The sequence below is a fragment of the Centruroides vittatus genome, unplaced genomic scaffold, assembly GCF_030686945.1.
Source record: "Centruroides vittatus isolate TY-2023 unplaced genomic scaffold, ASM3068694v2 contig_347, whole genome shotgun sequence".
In the NCBI taxonomy this organism is placed as follows: Eukaryota; Metazoa; Arthropoda; class Arachnida; order Scorpiones; family Buthidae; genus Centruroides; species Centruroides vittatus.
Window position 1 is genome coordinate 666,160 of NW_027122171.1, and position 21,772 is coordinate 687,931.

Here is a 21,772-nt window from a genome sequence, read left to right on the forward strand (position 1 = left end):
TCCAAGTACAAAGGTTTCTATTAATCAGAGCCATCACGATACGGTAGGCAATCTACACAATTGTGTACATTGCTGAAATAATGTTTTAAAATGAGTTCTCTGAATGACAATTCTCTATTGCACTAAGTATTATCTATAGTATTTAGTTACATCTAACAGTGTTTTTCATGCCTTAAGATGTTACTCGAAGGCAAAGTTCTTAATTCTAACCAACACAAGAAAACCAATCTTTGCAAGTAGTAAGCCAATGGTATTTTTAGTTTAATGGCACCAAATAAAGATCTTTTTAGGATGCTTAAAAATTCTCACTATGACATTCCTATTAATAGAACATAAAAATTTTCTGTACCTTATAATATTTAGATGTAGCTTCGTTTTGATGAAGAGTAATTGTTTTTGTGTCCATCATCCAATAATGTCTCTTTTTCTAAAAAGAAAAAAAATATAATAAGAAAAAAAAAGAAAAATATTGCTAGAAATATATATAAATATAAATGGTTTTATAAATAAAGTATAACTACATTAACAAGTATTTTAAAAATTTAATGTTTCAAATTGTCATATTATTGAAAATTAAACTATAAAACCAAATATTAATTAAAATTCTAAGCATTTCAATAAAGAAAACTGTAACAAGTTACTACAACATAATATGTAATATCTCATAAGAATTTTACCAGGTGTTCTATTTGTAAATTTTTGACAGGAAATTTTTAAGATGTATTTAGTAAAATGAAAGCTGTGAATTCAAAATAAGATGATGCTATTTTCTAATTTTTTTAAATTTGTCTAATCAAACTATTCTTTACTAATTGAAAATAATATTCATTATTTCCTTGATGTAAAAATAAAAACAGTTATATTAAAAAATTGTATTGTAACAGAATTACAGTGAAAATTGTAAAATATTACCTCTATTTGATTCATATCATGTATAATGTGTAGAATAATGTATCTAGAAAGTTGCCATATAGGATATCATTTTCATTTTGTAGTTAGCTGCTGTTCTCTTTTATTGTATTTCCAAAATATCTATGATATTTGTTAACAAATGAATTGTGTAATTATCAAAACTACTTTCTAAATAAACATAAAATACGTTGGTCAAAAAGATTTTTAGGTCTAACTCCACCAAGAAATAATTACGTAAAAAACTGCATGGTTCAGCACTAAAGTGATGACAAGGAAAACTTTCTGATTAGGAAAATGGCAGTTTAGTTTGAAAAATTTTAAAGTTAGTCATCCTAATATTTTAATTATTAAATTTAATTTAGATTCAAAATATGACAATTAAAATGTAATTTTTGAAAAAGTCTTGTAAACCAAAAATTATGCACAAAAACACAGTTTAATTATCTTTCAACATCCAAATATTGGAAAATCTGAATGATTACATTTTCTTTTGTAAATAATAATGCTAGATCATCTAGAATAAAAATGAAAATTTAAATTTTTTTTATCAATATTAACAAGACAAAACTCACAAAATTGGTTAATATTTGCTATGTAAAAGATACCAAGAAAAACTAAATATATTATCATAATGTAGTTGTTTAAAAGTTATAAAATGTAATATTTTCAAAGTAAACAATTAAAATATACTCACCATGCTATCTTTATTTGTATAATGAATTAACCATCCTTCTTTTAACATACTTGAAGATTTTCTTTTACTATTTCTAATGCTTTGTACAATTCTTTGAATAGGTATATTATTACTTGATGTGTTACTATTTAAGTATACAGGAAAAAAACATTTGTTTATTTTAATTAATTCATAATAAATTTTTTAATTTATTTTTTTTATAAAATTTCTTAGTTTACTTTGCAGGTAATTTTCCTTCTTCTTCTTGATTTGTTTGCATTCCATTTGTTCTGTTTTCTACAGCACAATCACTATCATCTGATCCATCCTCTATGTTTTCTACTTCGCTGCCATTATCATATCTACTTCTATCCATTGCTAAATATTTTTGAAAAATTTATTAGTAAATATCAACATATAACTTAAAATTCATTTTAATGGCTTGTTTAATGTAACCTTTCACATTAATTAAACCATTTGAATAAGAAGACTAATAATTTTTCAATAATTTTCTTATCTATGACTATCTAAATTTGATAAATAATGAAAACTACTCCAAGTTCTTTAAAACATGTCAAAAATCAGTTCAGTAGCTAAGTATTAAAACTTATTTACCAGGCTGATTTGGACTTACTGTTTTTAAAATTTTCATTTTTCTTTCATTTAGCAGAATTATTTTTAAAAATTATAGGAGTATATTTGATAACTTCTTTTTTGTAATATCAATTAGATTTAATATACATGGTCTTACTAAATGAATGCTACATTTTAAATTACTGTAATTATGTTAATTATTACCTGAAAAGTATGTAACATACACCAATTGATGGAGTAACCATCTGAGTTTCATCTTCCATCTGCATTTGAATATCTTGTCATCTACTACTTCTAGAAAGTGCCATAAATGAAAACAGTGACTCCACAATAGAGAAAGCATTTTGCATTCTGCAGTTCACAAAGTTAGAATCACTCATCACTGTGCAATATGAGTAATCTGCAGTAGCTTTAGAATTGTGGGTGCTGAGTGACAATGAACATGCCATAGCAATTGTATAAAATTTGAGTATTGCTCAGACGTGTGCTGTGTGACATGAGGTGCATGCATTGAGAAATTGTAGTAGGTAAATTTAAAACTTGGATGATTTTCCAATATTCTAATGTACATTAAAATGTTTTCGGATAATTAACATAATTACAATATTTAATTGATTAACGTATTAAGTAATAAAAAATTTAATAAAAACAGTTAAAACTTTTTTTGTTTTTTTTTTTATTTTATAGAAAATTTTTCAAACTTTATAAATAAAATAAAATTAACTTACACCAATCCTTAGGAGCTTCTCCTGTACAATCTTTTGGCACTTTATCCATGCATCGTTTATGTACATTAAATTTACAGTCTAAAAATAACAATAGCAATATAACATATCATTAGGTTTGTACTTGAAAATAAATATTTTCTATGTTTTATAAAATAGAAATTATGTTAATTTTTTCTGTAAACATGAAATACATACACTAGAAATCCCCAATCTCATTATAAATTATGCATCTCAAAATATATTTTGAATTGCAAAAGTTCTTCCTACCACTCTTAAGAATCATTTGACTTATACTTTATAAGGAATAATATATTACACTTTTGACAGTTTATTTGTTATTCAATGTTAACATATTTATTGTAATGCTTGTTGTCTGTGTTAATTTTCCCATTTAAATTGTGGGGAAGCTGCTTCAAGCAAAGGTGTTTACTAGATTTTAGCTCCGAAAGCATATAAGATTTAGATCAACTAACCAATCAATTAATTCACTAAAATCATGTCTCTTAAATAGATTTGTTTATATTCATATTATCTTCATCTATCTTCATGAGAATGAATAATAAGTACATAAAAAACAAAAATCCAAATACTCTATAAAACAGTTTTTTCCAAATTCAGCAATTACCAGGGCTTTAAAGAGAGCTAAATAAAGCATCTTGTCACATGCATACTGGTTACTTCAGTTTAATAATTATTAAAAATAAATTTTCTCTTACAAAATACTTTTGCTTTTTAAATATGACATTTAAAAAAAAAAAATAGAGAAAATCTCAGGTTCTCAGCTAAAGGTGCCATAGAGAAGGACCCTTCCCTATGGCATTCTTAGTTGCAAGGGGTTTCTATTTATATTCATCATGGTAGAGATATGGTTAGGTTAGTTGTCCATTTTCTCTCAATTTTTAGTTTTTATTACCATTTGATAATGGTTATTTGGTCAGAAGACCTTGGGTTTTCTAAAAAGTTTCCAGTTAAAACTGGAGTTTCATATTACAATTAACTTAAAGTAAAAAAATTGTGTCATTAAATTGTTAATTGCTTTTGCATTAAAAATGATAACGATGAACAATCACCACATTAATATACCTATAGTACATAATAGCATATAACCTACAAAGCCAAATTCTGCATAAAATGATTAGAACAAAAATAAATCTTTGCATGCCCACCCAGCAAAAAACGGCGCTCGTGCTGCTACAGTTGTACTTGTTTGTGCTCCTCAATTAAGTGGATTTTTTTGCTGAACTTTTTGTGCCAGGACCTTTTGTAATACACAGTTGGAAACAGCTAATCATTCCAAAGCTACCAGTATGAAAATTACTTAATTACATTAATTAGGGGGGAGTTAATTAACTTTAAAGTTTTGGATTTTTGATCGGACCTAGCGGAAGGGGGATTAATTTTTGGGGGTGGCAGCAGGGGGGTTCGTCAAAAATAGGGTAGTTTTAGAAGTACCTAAAATTGGGTGGCAATAAAATAAAAATTTAACGAGTTATGGGGTTTAAACAATTTAGTATTACAGCCTTTGAAAAATTTCAAAAATTTTGAGTTACAACGGATTTTAACGGCCATTTAAATGGATTTTACGGACTTTATAACTGTCTGTTTATTCATTAAAATGCATTACTAGCTTAATTAGTAGGTACTTTATAGTTAATTGGGAATAAATTAAATAATTTTCATTTAATTAGTGTAATATAGTTCAGCTAACTATATATAAAATAATTTCACGTACTTATGCATGTATTGTTGGGACATTGCTGTACCTGTTAGTACATTTGTCCACTCAAATGATTGCTTTGACATCAATTGCATGTGGCTTACTACCTATTCTTGAATAATGGAGTTGAAGAGTGTGCAATCTCAAGCTGAACTTAACAACACACAAGACTCACAGAGTGGCCTGGCTGTTGTTCTTGGACCAATAGAAAACACAATATTAAAAGAGGCAAGTTCCCACCTATGGAAAATACTTGACTTGGTACCTGAAACTTACTGGTCAAATTTAAAGATAGAGGAGTGTAAGGAGATCCGAGAAAGAGTTTCACAGCTACATGGCTGTGTCAGCCAAATATATGGAATCCTTAGGAAACTCAGAACAAAACCCAGCCCCCCACTAGTATTTAGTAATGGACAAGGGATCCAACCAACCTATGCCACTATTACCAAAAGTAATAGACCAATTCAACTAAGCTCAACTACTAGGGTGGTCGATAACTGTGAGGTTTGCTGATAGGAGTGTAAGAAAGCAAAGGCGGTCGAGCTGTCAGACGGTCTTGTGGGGATGGACTGACTCACTGAGACTGGTTGGCCATCAAAAACCGTTTAATAAACATCGAAGTTTTCTTACAATTTACTCTTGTTCGAAGAGGTAAAACCACACAAATCACGAGAATAATTGTCCAAAAAAAAAGAGTTCGTCCAAAGTTCGTGTTCAGGTGTCTGGTAGTTTGACGTGGACGACGAGAAGACGATAGGCCCCGGGGCGAATGGCACGTACTTCGGCAGCGTCACTCGAGGCGAACTGATGATCTAGAGATGGCTAGACAACCACATATCCACGATGCTTCCTCTAGGTTCGAAAGGGATCTTTTCCTTCTGATGTTTCGGGAGCACACACCACCAAGGGAGGAAACTCGCGCATCCAAGAACTCTTTTATGTCCTTGAAAACGGCGGTTTTATACTGTTTCTCCCCTGAGTCACCTCTCCATTGGTCTCTCATTGTCACCTGGTGCCAATTCGAAACCCGATGGAGGGCGCGGGAGAGGTCATCGTCGCGACAGAACTTGATTCCTTTCGTGGCGCATGTTTCTCGAATTTGCCTCTTTCATTGTTTAAATACAAAAAAAAAACTTCCATTAAACAATGGAAATCTCCAATTTCGTTCCCTTTTGTCGACCCCTGTTCGGGTCCTCACAACTGCAAAGAACAGTACCCTCTCTTTGCAGAGAAAACTGCAAAGAGAGGGTACTGTTGGCAGCCATGCTGTCTTGGTTTACATGAAAGAAAACGTGGACTCCCAAAGCAAAACAGATATCAAAAAAGTTAGACACAATTCTAGATACAATTGAACCTCAAAAACTCTAAATCAGAGTCAAGGCAATAAAGGACATGAGAAATGATGGATTTTGCATCTGGGTTGGCAGTCAGAAAGAGAGGGAGGTCCTTATGAATGCCATCAAAATATTGCACATGTTAAAGACAAAATCAGATGCTCAATATCTATGGGCAGGCTCCCCAGAGTTATTCTGTTAAATGTGCCAAATGCAGTTGAAAATGAAGATATTCTCCCCTATATATATGAACAAAACAAAGAACTGCAAGTAATTGACAAACAAGATTTTCTGTCTGTCTGTCGAGTAAGCACTGTTTTGAATAGAGGCCAGATGAAAGAAAATTGTAGGCATGTGGTCATCGCAGTCACCCCAAACATCAGAAGAGCAATTGTAGGTCTGAAACACATATCATTATCATTGGCCAATGTAAAGGCTGATGATTACATTGCCCTAATAAGATGCTATAACTGCTGCAGATATGGCAATTACGCCAAAAACTGTATAGAATATCTCACATGCAGTCACTGCACAAAGCAGCATAAATACGCAGACTGCAATCAACTAGATAGACCTCCCTGCTACATAAATTGCGAAACAGAGAATAAATCCGAAAAAGAAGGCTATAAATTCAGAACAGATCACAACGCATTTGATTCCGGCTGCCCAATTATAGTCCGAACAAAGGCATCAATGATTCAAAAAACCAACTATGTCCAATAGAGGAAATCAAAGTAACACACAGCAACCATACAACATAAAGCTGAACATACTCCAAATCAATCTTCAAATGGCCAAGGCTCCAACTTCCCTCCTGCTTAAAACAGCAGAAGATTGGAAGATAGATGTTATAATGGTACAAGAACCATGCCTTTATAAAGACTACTTTCCTCATTTTGGCAAATAGACGACCTTCCCTCCACGTGGATACACTCTAAACCAAAGACTGGTATCGTCATCTGCAACCCAAATGTGGACACTTAATTCCTTCCCAACCTCAGTTCTAAATATGCCACTACCATTGCCATACATAGTAACAGTACCAATCCAGCTTTTCTTATGTCAATATATTGTTCTCCATTCCGGGACATTGGACCTCTTGGACCATTGTTGAAGGAACTGGAAAGAATCAGCTCCTGAACCAATGGTCGCACGTGGCTAATAGGAGGGGATGCCAATGCTAAGTCACCAGTATGGCACAGTTACATAGCAGACCCAAGGAGCCATGCCCTTCTTGAATTTGCCTCCACAAATCAACTTTTATCTAACAACACTAGCCCTCGCCAACCTATCACAGCAGCAGAGGTGACAGCTGATTGGATGTGGTGCTTTCAAACAGCAACACGAACAACCTTATTGTATACTGTAGCACACAAGACTATCCTAGTGCCAGTGATCATAGATATATTAAAACTACTTTAAACCTTACAGGCAAATCTGTCCACACCGACAATTATGTAACCAAAACTAACTGAAACGCCTTTCATGAACAACTTAAATGCTCCTGGAATATTGAAAAGCCTGTAACAGAGATGGACAAAAAAGACATTGATAAGTGCATCACCCACCTAAACAATTGCATAAAAACCTGCTATCACAACAGCTCCCACCAAACAAAAGCAGGAACTTCAGTACCATGGTGGGACAGCGAGCTCACAACTGTAAGGAGAGAGGTTAGAAAGTTAAGAAAGGCATACCAAAAACAGCATGACAGTGACCTTCACAACACCCTTCGTGCTGCCTATATCAACAAATTTAATAACTACAAAACTTTAATTAACCAAAAGAGACATTAAGCCTGGAGGAAGTTCTGTGGACAGTTCGATAAACCCTGGACCAACCCCTACTATGTTGCCTTCAAAAAACAGTGTAAAATGGGATTCCCTTGCCAATCCACAAATCGGATGGTACTCTAACCACTTCCTTCAGTGATATAATAAAAACCATCTTTGACCATCACTTTCCCACTGATAACTAAATTGATGACAATAGTGTGCATAAAGAAAAATGGGACCGCTTTAGATTTGCCCCAAACACATACGACAATCCTCCTTTCACTTACAGTGAAGTCTTCCAAACCCTTTAAAAAGATAAAAATAAAGAAGACCCCTGGAAAGGATGCAATAATGGGCAAAATGACAAAGAAAACCTTCGAAGCACTTCCAACATTCTTTGTAGTACTATATAATCAGTGCCTTCAGATTGGGTACTTCTCTGTTGACTGGAAATCTGCCTCAGTCAAACTTAAACCAAAAAACAGTGAACAACCACCCACTAGCCCCAGAGACTACAGACCCATTTCCCTTCTGCCAATCATGGATAAAATCCTGGACAGACTTATCACCAACCACCTTATGAAGGAAAACTATATCAATATCCACCAACGTGGTTTTGTTCCTGGTAGGTCAACTACCATACCCCTGGCCTCAATCATTGATTATTTTGAAAAGGCCAAGATAGTAAACACTCTGTTCAAATTTCTATTGATTTCCAAGGAGCATTTAATATGGTGGCCAGAAATCCTGTATCATCCCACTCCATGAATATCACTACCTAATAACATTTTTAACGTCGTGAGTAGCTTTCTTGCAGATAGGCATATTGGCTTTTATACAACCAATCTCTCCTACACTCATCAAACAGCCAAGGGTTGCCGTCAGGGGTCTATAGTTGGCTCAATCCTCTGGATTCTAGTTCACAATGACCTTCTGAACATCTGCAACAGGATACTGGGCTTCTTGGTGCAAGGGTACGCTGATGACATGGTGGCCCTTGTTTCTGACAAAAACTCCAACAATCTGGCCCACCTATGCAATATAATAATGGACACCATCTACAAATGGAGCACTGATAGTAAACTGCCTATAAATTACAACAAGTGTAAGTATTGTACATCATATTTCTAAAAACACTAGCCTTCAAAAAAGCCCACCATTAAAATCAACAATACAAGAATCTCTAGGATGAAGGAGTTAATGTATCTTGGGATAACCCTGGATGAAAAATTGCACTGGACGAAGCACATCGACAACATTTGCAAAAAGGCAACAGTTGTCTCCAACAAACTGATTAGTATAGCAGCCAATAACTGGGGGATCAGATACAATGCTATCAAATATATCTATTTGGGTGCCATAGAGCCCATTACACTTTATGCTGCTATCTGGGGAAAGGCCACCTACAAGCAAGCAATTATCAAAAAATTTAACAAAGTCCAGAGAATTGCAGCATTGCGTATTGCTGGGACTTACTGTACTGCACCCACCTCGGCCCTTCTGGTCATAAGCAGACTCTGCCCTCTATACCTTAAAATTAGAGCAGCTATGTGATCTTGGAATCTCAAAAACATGATTTACCTCTCTAATTGGAAAGATAAAATTCAGCACAAACCCCTTCCAAACCTTCCTGACAAAATCTACCAAGACCTCATTATCAATGGTATCAAGAAGAAAATTCCAAACTCCTATATAGATATGACTCTTTCCATGAACATCCAGGACCTCACTTACCGTGATGAAAATGATCATAATTATAAAATCTACACGGACAGTTCCAAGCAAGAGGATCAAGTGGGTGCAGCTTTTATCGCATACAACAAGGCAGGCAATATTACTCACTGGTCTGCTTTCAGGCTCGGTAAATACTGTACCATCCCACAGGCGGAGATCTTTGCCATCACCAAGGCATTCCACCACATCAATGAAGACTAGTTTCTCCAAATAAAGAAAATAGCCATCTATACAGGCAGCATTACAGCTCTTCACTCAATTTCCAACAACAATAACAATGGCTACAATGTTACCACCATTCAGAAAATGCTTATTGGTAATAACCACCACCATCTCATCACCCTTAACTGGGTCCGTAGCCACTCTGGAGTGGAGGGGAACAAGGCAGCTGACGCTCTCGCCAAAAGAGCTGCAGTCTCGTCCCTTCTTTGTTCTTACAGTAAGATACCGCCTTCCACTATCCATAAATGGATTTATAACCAACTTTTGCAAACTTGGCAAGAAGACTGGAACAACTGCACTACAGGCCATCCCACTCATGGCTTCAATCCAGACACCTCTGTCAGGCTGAGTTGCAAGCATCTTATTCCCAACTTTGCCTTGACTCAAGTTCTCACTGGCCATGGAAGTTCAACGCTTACCTCCATCTGTTCCGGCTACAGGACAGCGAGACCTGCAGGTGCAACATGAACACCAAACAAGACTACCTTCACCTATTGTTTGACTGTCCACTCTTCAACAGCAACAGAGATAGACTCATTGAAGCTACACTTCGTAACAACCATAACTGGCCATGTCCTCTACAAGCCCTAATATACAGGGTGGGCCAGCAAAAACGAAACGGCAGAGTGTTCGTGTTCGTCCAAGCAAATCGCTCGGACAGGTCGATTTTACTCTCGAGGGGACATCTTTTGCAATAAAGTTTTTGGGATTCTGAATATTAACTAAAGAAACATTTTTTTCGAAATAAATGTTTGTTTAGATAATACAAAATAAATGAGTTTTTAAAATTTATTGTTGTCTGTCGTATTCAGAATCGCAAAAACTTTATTTAAAAAGATGTTCCCTCGAGAGTAAAATCGACCTGTCCGAGCGATTTGCTTGGAAGAACACGAACACTCTGCCGTTTCGTTTTCGCTGGCCCACCCTGTATGAGAAAGACATGTACAATCATCTGAATAATTATCTGCAGAGCATCAAAGTGCTTACAGAGAGGATGAGAAACACTTAGTGGCAGTACCTTCACAGTCATGCAAATCTACTGAACTACAATGTTAACACCACACTGTCTATGCTGTCTATGCCCTAGGAATGTCAATTGTAAATACGTTTGTAACCTGATAATTTGTTTGGGCTACCTGTAATCTGGCACCTAGCACCCACCCTGTATCTGGTTTACACACAGTTAATCTGCATACTTTACATACGTTTGTGTCATGTGCTTTACCACGACATGTAAAGGGCGCGTCGAGCCCAGCGCCCGAGGGCGAGACGCCCGATATATAAAACCCTGTAACCGAGGGCAGTGACCTCTTTCTTCGTTAGACCCTGTTCTGTATATATAAGATATATGTAAAATAAATGTGTAATGCACTAAGTATCGTATCTATTCACTTCTCAGGCACTACTATTGTAAGATTCACGGGAATTTTACATCTGGCGACGAGGATGGGATTGGATTGAGAATAAGTCCTGAGGAAACAGAATAAGCACGATCTTCACCGGGACCACATGGAGCGAGATCAATGGCTACCTTCGGCTGTCTGGAAGAGTTTGACCCTACACACCCAAGTGAGTGGATTCCTTATGCTGAGAGGCTCGACGCATATCTAACTGCTAACAATATAGAAGACGAAGAGAGGAAGAAAGCTATTCTGCTGACGGCATGTGGACGAGAAACGTACAACCTATTGAGGTCTCTTTTGTCTCCCAACTTGCCAGCCACGAAATCCTTTCAAGAACTGAAAGACGTCTTGAGGTCACATTTCGCTCCTCAACCCTCACGAATTGTTCGTAGGAATCAATTTTATAGACGTGATCAAAAGGTGGGAGAATCTCTGTCTATCTATATTGCGGAGTTGCGTAGACTCGCAGAATTTTGCGAATTCGGTCCTCACTTAGAGGAAATGTTATGTGATAGATTCGTTTGTGGTCTGTTGGACGAGACGCTCCAACGTCGCCTTTTCGCTCGAAAAAACCTATCGTTTTTAGAGGCACAGGAAGAGGCCTTAGCGGCTGAAGCCGCTGTTCGTTACACAAAAGAAGTTAGGCCTAACACGTGCACTGAAACTGAAGTAGGTCTAATCCGGAACAAAGGGGAACCGGGCATTGAACGCTCGCGAACGCATCAAGAATATAATAGGGTCAATTTTAAGAGCAAGGGACAACCAAGCTACCCCGAGTCAATAAAAGTCTGTAAAGGCTGCGGTGGGAAGCATAATCGCAAAGAATGCCCGTATCGAAAGAGCAAATGTTTCCTTTGTAAAAAATCGGGTCATATTCAGAAGGTATGCCGTTCAGAGAAACGTTCTTTTTCCATTTCGTCTCAAACGGAAAAAGTAGTCAAATCAGGGGTCCACGTGAATCAAGTAGCTGATCCTTTGTTGACCGAAGCTATCACCGCATTAGTCAAAATTAACGGGAAAAGTAGTCGGTTCCAAGTAGATTCGGGATCTCCGTATACTATCGTGTCAGAAGACACGTTTAACAAGATTTTTGGTAACAATTCCCCAAAGTTATACCCTTTCCGCACCATTTTGCGTGGGTACTCAAAGAAACAAGTTCGAATTGCCGGCCAATGCCAAGTGAAGGTCACATACAACAACTTCACCCGAGAACTTCCACTAATCGTGGCCAGGGGAAACAACATAAGTTTGCTAGGGAGAAACTGGTTCAAAGAGTTAGGGATATGTGTCTCAGGCGTATATCGCATTTCCCGAGATCGAATCCAGGAGTTGATGGAAGAGTTTCCAAGTGTATTCAAAGAGGGGTTAGGAACATATAAGGGCCAACCGATTTCAATTAAATTAGACCCGAACGTAACGCCTATCAGATTAAAGGCAAGGCGCGTATCATTGGGGATTCGTCAAAAGGTTGACGACGAACTTGAGAAATGGGTCAAGCAGGGAATTCTAGAACTGATCACAGATCCTGAGTGGGCTACACCCATTGTGCTGATTTTGAAGCAAGATGGATCGGTACGCATCTGTGGGGATTATTAAATTACACTTAATAAAGCACTGCAGCCCACCGCTTATCCCATTCCAGCAATCAATCACTTGTTGGCAGATTTGGGACATGCGAAAGTATTTGCCAAACTTGATCTGGCCCAGGCATATCAGCAGCTCGCGGTAGATGATGATACAGCGAGAGCTCAAACGATTATTACACACAAAGGGGCTTTTAAGGTCAATAGATTACAATTTGGTATCAACGCGGCGCCGGGGATTTTCCAAGCATTTATCGAACAACTTGTAGGGGGAATAGAAGGGGTAATCCCATACTTTGATGATATTCTCATTGCGGCTAAATCCGAGGAAAATCTGCTACATAAGGTTAGGCAGGTTCTAGAGAGATTCCAATCATCGGGCTTGCGCATTAAAACACAGAAATGTGTTATAGGCGTTCCAAGTGTAACATTTTTGGGATTTAAGATAGATGCAAACGGAATTCATCCCTCAGAGGAGAATGTCCGGGCAGTTTGGCACAGTCCTGTACCATCTAACAAAAGAGAGCTTCAAGGGTTCCTGGGACTAGTTAATTTTTATCATGTTTTTCTAAAAAACAAAGCCACGGTTGCGGAACCTTTGCATCGTCTTCTGGATGCGAACACACCGTGGGAGTGGGGGCCCAGACACGAAAAAGCGTTTAAGGCCGTCAAATCATTGTTGACATCAGACGCCGTACTAACGCACTTCGACTCAAAAAAACCGTTAGTGCTAACATGTGATGCGTCACCTTACGGTATTGGAGCTGTCCTTAACCACCGCATGCCAGACAGAAGTGAGGCACCCATTGCATACTATTCACGCACTCTATCAGCAACGGAACGTAACTACGCACAGATAGACAGAGAGGCCTTGGCAATCGTGGCGGGAGTTAAGAAATTTCACGACTATATCTACGGACGGCAAGTGGAAATACAGACAGATCACAAACCTCTTCTTGCCCTACTATCGTCATCCAGACCGACTCCAAGCATCATCTCACCCCGGATGCTCCGATGGAATAACCTCCTGTCAGCATATGACTACACACTCGTCTACAGACAAGGAAAATCTATACAAAACGCAGACGCGTTGAGTCGTCTTCCGGTGGCCGAAGTCCCAGAGCAACAACAGAACGAGAGAGACATCTTCCTTATAGACGTCATGGAGTGTCCATCTCTGTCAGCTAGAAAAATAGCTCTAGCAACCGACAAAGACCCAATCTTATCTAAGGTGAAGACTTGGGTTGTGAATGGCTGGCCCAAGCAGAAAACTTCAGGCCTTTTTCAACCATTCGAAAACAGAAGTGTAGAACTGTCAATCCATAAAGGATGTTTGCTATGGGGAAGTCGTATCGTAATTCCTCCCCATCAACGGAAAATATGTCTCAATATGTTGCACGTCGCACACCCGGGTATTGTTAAGATGAAGGCACTGGCTAGAAGTTACATCTGGTGGCCAGGCCTGGACAGCGACATTGAGAAATTAGTTAGGTCATGTGCGAGCTGTCAAGCAGTCCAACGTAACCCTCCCAAGACAATGTCCGCTTGGGAACCGGAGGAAGCTCCGTGGAATAGGCTCCACATAGATTTTGCCGGCCCCTTTCAGGGCAAAATATTTTTCATAGTGGTGGATGCCAGATCCAAGTGGTTGGAAGTGGATATAGTGCCGTCGACATCTGCAAATGGAGTGATTAAAGTGTTGCGGAAACTGTTCGCCACGCACGGAATACCAACAGTGATTGTATCAGATAATGGCACTGCCTTTACATCTTGCGAGTTTCGCAATTTTCTTAATAACAACGGTATTCAACATATCACTACGGCACCCTTTCATCCATCGTCTAACGGACAAGCGGAGAGGATGGTGCAATTTACAAAGCAGACTCTGAAGAAAATGAAAGGAGCTGACATAGGTTTGAAGTTAGCGAGAATGCTAATATCACAGCATGTGACACCGTCGTCGGCAACGGGAGTGAGTCCGGCTGAACTGCTGATGGGGCGGAAGTTGCAGACTTGCATAGATAATTGCTATCCCTCAACGAAAGAAGGCAACAGTGAGAAAGTAGAAATTAAATCTCCGAATCGAGCCTTCCGAGTGGGTGATCCAGTTTATGTTCGAAGCTTCAATTCCGCCGAGAACTGGACCCCAGCTGACATCACGGATGTGAGAGGAAATGTTACTTATTCGGCCCGTACAGAGGATGGTCAGATAATTAAACGACATACAGACCAAATTCGACCACGTTTTCCAGAGGAGACTACAGCCAAACCGACAAACGAAGAGTCTTCTCCCAATGACAAGTCGGACGTGGAAGAGCTAGCTCCAGACGAAGGGGAACAGAGTTTGGATGCACCTACCAGCAACCTCAGAGAGGACCGTCAGCCACACATGAGACAACCTCCGAAATATTGGAAAGATTATGTATCTTTCTAGGAGGGAAGGGATGTCATGTGCTTTACCACGACATGTAAAGGGCGCGTCGAGCCCAGCGCCCGAGGGCGAGACGCCCGATATATAAAACCCTGTAACCGAGGGCAGTGACCTCTTTCTTTGTTAGACCCTGTTCTGTATATATAAGATATATGTAAAATAAATGTGTAATGCACTAAGTATCGTATCTATTCACTTCTCAGGCACTACTATTGTAAGATTCACGGGAATTTTACAGTTTGTCATCTGTTTTTATGTTTGTATTATCTGTGATTTGTCAAACAGCACTCAACATGTAACTACTTTGTTCCAATATCAATCTGCATACTGTATATACATTTGTTACCTGTAAATACGTTTGTGCTATCTGTCGTTGTCACATAGCACTCCCCATGTATTGTACTATTGTTAATTTGCATAATGCACATATGTTTGTCATCTGTTCTCATGTTTGTACTGGCTGCAATTTGTCAGACAGCACTTAACATGTAATTTCTTGTAACAATATTAATCTGCATACTGTATATACGTTATTACCTGTACATATCTTAGTGCTATTTGTGATCTGTAACATAGCACTCCCCCTCTGTAACATTCTTGTTATTGTTGTTATATTTTCTATTGAACATTTCCTTATAAAACACTGTCACGGGATCCCAACACTGTCACGGGATCCCAACCCTTTTTCACCCCACTCCTTCTTCACCACCCCCATCTTCTCCTCCTTTTCCATAACACAGTTTGTGCCAAAGAGTGATACCTGTCTTACTACTACTACTATTACTACTGCATAGCCCACCCAATATATACCTTAGGCATGTGAAACAGCCATTGTCCCACAGACATTAGTTTTTAATTGCAATTAAAAATCAAAGTGTAACCCAATCTCCATTGCATAACTTGTGTCCAAATTCAAACTTTAAGTTAAAAACTTTTGAGTTACGAAGGTTGGCTAAAAATTAAGATTTTGTGCATCAGTTTATTGATGACCCATTATAAACTATCACACAATATTTCCTTGGGTCTTATTATGTAGAATCATTGCATCAATGTAAACCTCTTGGTATTGTTCTAGAAATTCAAACACACTTAACTGAATAGGTAAATAAGCTACTGATAAAAAAATTTTCCCTCAAATAGATGATCCATTCACTTCTAAGTGTTTAGTAAGAATTTTTTTTTATTTGCAATATTTTACACTTCTAAGTGTTTAGTAAGAATTTTTTTTTATTTTTTAATCACAAAATAACCACTCTTTATGACTGTCATATTTTTAAAATTTTGCTTCGAAGGTTAAAACTTTTACATAGAATTGGATTATATTCATTTTTTAAAAATTAATTTATCAAAATTTATTTATCCATTTATTTATTATGTCAGCTAATCGGAAAAATCCATCAGCAATCAAATAAAACAAAAATGTTTGTGAAAAAAGCAGGTTCAAATGGCAGTTACAGTATCCAGGTGACATATGCTAGAAGCTACCATACCCACCCACTATTTATTTTCAGTCAGACACGATTCCTGCACTTTAAACTAATCAGAAACTTTCTATATTTAATAGATGAATGTTAGTTATTTTATTTAAAATTAAAATTCCAGAGAGTTTATGAAAATACTGTATCAAAACATGATTCAAGTCTTAAACAGTTTGACGTTAACCAGTTTGATTTAATATACAAATCCCTATGCTAGATGATTAGAGAAAGAAAATGATTGAGTTATCCCAGTTTGAATTAACCAGGTTCTACTGTATATAAATACATACATCTCAATCCACTAGTATTGGCTAGCTAGACAAGGAAAAAATGGCTGACAAATTATATAAAAATGGTTATATCATAAAAAAATTTTTCTTTGTCTTAAAATTTTTTTTTACTTATTTTTGTGCAATAAAAAGTACAAAGAGGCTCATTGCTTGCAAGGATTATACTTGTCAAACTTTTCATTTGTTCATTCAGTGTAACTGGATTTGCAATTCTTACCTTTACATTGCATCCCTTGGCGAATTACACCTTTTAAAAGTTTCTTACAGTGCTGGCATATTGTTGGTCTTCCATACGAGTGAACCATGAAAGTGTGTGGCACTTTAATACGACCAGCTAATTCTCTGTCCACCCAAGCTGGACGACCCATGTTAAACGAAGGCGAACGACGTGTAGGAGAAACAGCATTTAACTATTGTGCAAGAAAGTTTGTCATTCCACAAACTATAACTTATAAGAAAAGTTTAAAGAAACATTAAATAAAAAGTATAAAAGAAATATTCCCTGTTATTTTTACAAAATTATGTTTATTCTGTGAACTCTTAAAATTCTAAGTGTTAAATTTAAAATAATATATTAGAATTTTCTTTATATCTTACAGAACTATCATCCACAAATATAGCTGCACTGCTTGTTGTATGGCAAACATTATTAGTAGGAGTGCGTGGACTTAGATGCGTTGAGGATCTTCTACGCCGTGCATGAGTACAGTTATTAGGAATTTTATATGCACATCGTTTATGAAAATTTAAACCGCAACCTAATAAAAAATATAGAATTTAAAATAAAAAATTTATATACAGGTATAAATTTATAAACAAGTTATATTTCTTTCTGATTGAGAATAAAATAAAAACAATTCAATTTTTAATTACATAAATATTAAGCCAACCACTGCCATATGCTATATAATGGCTATATTAATAACAAATTATCAAACAATTCGACCCTAGAGGAAGGCATTAGGTGCCATCTCATAATAAACTTAATAATTATAATTTTTAATTAAATCATTTAGATTAAACTGGAAGAAAATAATCAGAATGAGCGTGACTCGAACCCACAACTGCTGCTTACTGTGTGCATGTGTTGCCAAATACACTATCCAGACCTCTAGTCCAATGGTTCTTAACCTTTTTATACTTGAAGCCCACCAAATATTTCATAAATTTTTTGTGAACCCCATTTTTTTAAATAATAATTTATATTTGTTAAATTATCTATAATAAATTGATTTTTTTATTATTGCTTTATTTTTTATATAATAAATGTAAATCATAACTTTATTATTTCATTATCTATTTAAATAACATTCAAACTTTACAATTAAACATAAAAACTCATTAATTTTTAATAGAAAATAAAATAAGAAACATGTCGCTAAATCGATCCAAAGTCGATGCTGAAACTAAACTTGTCATAAAGATATTGCATATCTTTGGCAAAAATATTTAAATTTTCAAAGCCTACTACTAAGTCTACTATTTTTCCTAATTATTTTTAAAATTTCAAGCATTAATAGTTTCTTAGAATTACTTTGGAATAAAAGAAGTAAATACTGCGGTGTAAGTAGAATATTTGTATTTATTTCTTCTGTACTAACAAAGTTATATGTAGGAAGAAATAAGAAATAAATAAAAAAAACTAAATAGGAAAAACTTTATCTTTCTTATTTCACTTTTCAACATGATATTCGGTTATACATCAATTTTCTTTTTATTATATTATGAAGGAAATTTTGCATAATTTGGTGGCCCCCTGCAAACTTCTTATGGACCCCCAGGGGGCCACAGCCCCCCTGTTAAGAATCACTGCCCTAGTCTGATTTTGTTTTCCAGTATATATAACATTACGCTATAGCCATTGTCGGTTGGCAATACATCTGCACAGTAAGCGGCAGTTGCGGGTTCAAGTCCCACTCCATTCCGATTCTTTTCTTCCAGTTTAATCTAAATTATTTAATTAAAAATTATAATAATTAAATTTATTACGAGATGGTGCCTAATGCCTCCCTCTAGGGTCAAATTGTTTGATAATTTATTAATAATATAGCCATTATGTAGCCTGATGACATACAGCAGTAATTGGCTTTATTATAATGTATAAGGTTTTCATAGTGTTGTTTGTTTATATATAAATATCTTTTTATTTCCTTTATAGAGATTAGTTTAAAAAATTCAAAATTTTGTTACTTAAATTTTGAATATTCAATATATTTACTTTCAAAATTATAATAAATAAAATAATTCATAAATAAAAATAAAAATATATTTGCTTTAATATAGTTTAAAAACAAAAAATATGTTCTAACACTTTTGGATTTAAATCTATCATCAGGAATACTCAAACAATAATACTGGATAACAACATTCAACAATCTTCTATGCATTCCCGATGACAAGCAAGTCCAAAAATGCTTGAGCTTATTTTTTTGTTTGTTTTTAAACTATCATAAACAAAACCTTTTTTACCATTGAATTGAACCAAAACCAAAACTTCCAAACATTTTCGGCCTTCACCAAGCTTCAGGTACTGAACTAAACTGGCTTCCTACCTGGACCGTTAGAACGATGCTGTTCAATTTTAAACATTGTATATATCACATTTCACCCCTCTGCCTGGCTCCATTCGAATTCCTCCAGCAGAGGTTCCGTTTGTTTTTATACTCCAGTAAAGCAAATATTTTTTCTTTTCAGAATTACAAATTTCTGAAAACTATTATAGAATTATAATACATATACATATGTATATTTTAATACAGATAAATCATGACATATTTGAAAATATTAAATTCATTGAGTATGATTGTATCAACAATAAAAATAATAGCATGAACTCTAAGAAGTATTACTATTTATGATAATTTGGCCGAATGATAATTTTTAACATTTGTACATTTTTTAGTTGTGCCAATTACCGTATTTTACGGACTATAAGACGCACTTTTTTCTTCGAAAAATTGCCTCCAAAATTCAGGTGCGTCTTATAATCCGTAGCATCTTATAGGTATTTTTTTAAAAAATTGCTTAAAAATTAAGGTGCGTCCTATAGTCCGTAGCGTCTTATAGTCCGTAAAATACGGTATACATATTTCATTTGATATAATATTTCTTTCTTGACATCTGTTTCATCTCACATACTGTATTTAAATCAAATCAATATCTGTAATATTGAAACAAATGATTTGAGAAATTTTTAACAAAGCTAATTCAAACTGCTTTTCTTGGAGTGAAAATGTTTTAGAAAACTCTGAGTGTTTTTAGTCTACATCATTAAAACTAACAAGAGAAAATCATATTTTTTCCTGTTGACTGCTAATGATAAAAAGTAAAAACAAAACTGGAACTTAGGTTAAGCAGTCAGTCACCAGAAAAAATGAATAAAAATACAAAAATTAATTTGTTTGTTTGAGTGTACTCTTTTACTTTTATATTTTTATTTGTTTTGTCTGATGGAATATAAGACTTGAATATTATTCAAAATCTAAAATCTACAAATTCTTTTTAGAATCTTCTTATATTCGAATGCTCAGTAAAAAGCGAACCTGATGAAGGCCTAAAAATTAGGCAAAAAAATGTTTGTTTAATTAAAAATTATTACTAGACAAGAAAGGTGTGTAAGATTGTGGCTGTTTATTCTGATAGCAAGGCAAATGCATATAATATTTTTTTAAATTTTCACTCCAAGAAAAGCAATTTGAATTGGATATAAGTTTGAGGATCTATGTTAACATATGTAATAAACATAAAATTTATATAAATAAATCATATCTACAAGTATAAGAGTTCTTTAATTATTGACACTAAATGTATTGGTTTGTCAAGATGTCCAAAATTAATATTTTAAATAGTTCTAATAAATATTTAAATATAAAATATTTAATATAAAAATAATATTTATAAGAAATATGTAAAGGTAAAAGTCCTAAAATTTGCATTTTTTAATTTTAAATTTAAAAAATTTTGGTCCATCCGACATCTCTTTGACTCTAACTGAGATTACTGACAGTACTAAGACACCTGCACTCATATTTTCTCTTATCATTTTCTTTTTGCATTTTAAATAATAAACAATTCCCTTTTTTTACTTCTTTTATTCATTAATTCCTTTTTCCTTTTCTTGACTGCATATGAGTGGTGTTGTCAAAGTCTGACATCGCTGTCTCAATGCAGACACCTTACAGAATCGGTTGTTTTTTTCACATCGTGTTAATAATTCATTATTAATTGTTACAAAACCTTTTGAGGTTCAAACTCACTCTGGGGCCTCACATCTAGGTGAGCAACTCTTCAGGACTTTTTCATGGATGGTCTGTTTTGATATGCAAGACTTAGTCCCACCCCTAATCATCTAGCCATTCAATTGTGTCTCTGGTCAAATTTACAATAAATGTAGAAAAAAGGCCCTCTTAGTGCCCACAGAGCAGAAAGAGACAAAAAATAAATAAATCATAAAAATAGATTTTATTTGGTCAGAGTATAAATTCGATGTCAAATTAAATAAAAATAATGAGAAATAATTTATTTTCATTAAAGATGTTAAGTATATGAATATGTTACTTTTATTATATTATGGATTTATATTAATAAATAAATATTTTCTCTTTTAATAGATTTTTATATGTACAGTGTATTATAAAATTAATTATTATTCAATAAATTATCAAAATTCTATATTCTCACCTTCACATTTTAAACCTTGTCTAACTAATCCAAACAACATTTCTCCACAGAAATCACAGAAAGTAGGTGTTTTATAGGAATGAACCATTAAAGAGTGAGGCCTTATTTGTATATCTCCACATGGAGCATTTGCTATAATTAAAAATAAGTACAGTAAGTAGCAATTTAAATTTTGAAACAAAATATAATTAAAATTCATTTATATAAAACAGTTTCTA

At 35.1% G+C, this 21,772-nt stretch overlaps 1 protein-coding gene across 1 annotated transcript in view; it reads right to left on the reverse strand.

Annotated features, from left to right (window-relative positions):
* The window catches only part of LOC136974302 (serine/threonine-protein kinase D3-like), an 86,901-nt gene that overhangs the window by 25,789 nt on the left and 39,340 nt on the right, over positions 1–21,772 (reverse strand). The window contains 7 exon segments of the mRNA XM_067269140.1: positions 350–427; positions 1,607–1,730; positions 1,825–1,963; positions 2,908–2,985; positions 17,092–17,284; positions 17,472–17,632; positions 21,555–21,686. Coding sequence (XP_067125241.1) covers positions 350–427; positions 1,607–1,730; positions 1,825–1,963; positions 2,908–2,985; positions 17,092–17,284; positions 17,472–17,632; positions 21,555–21,686 — 905 coding nt within the window.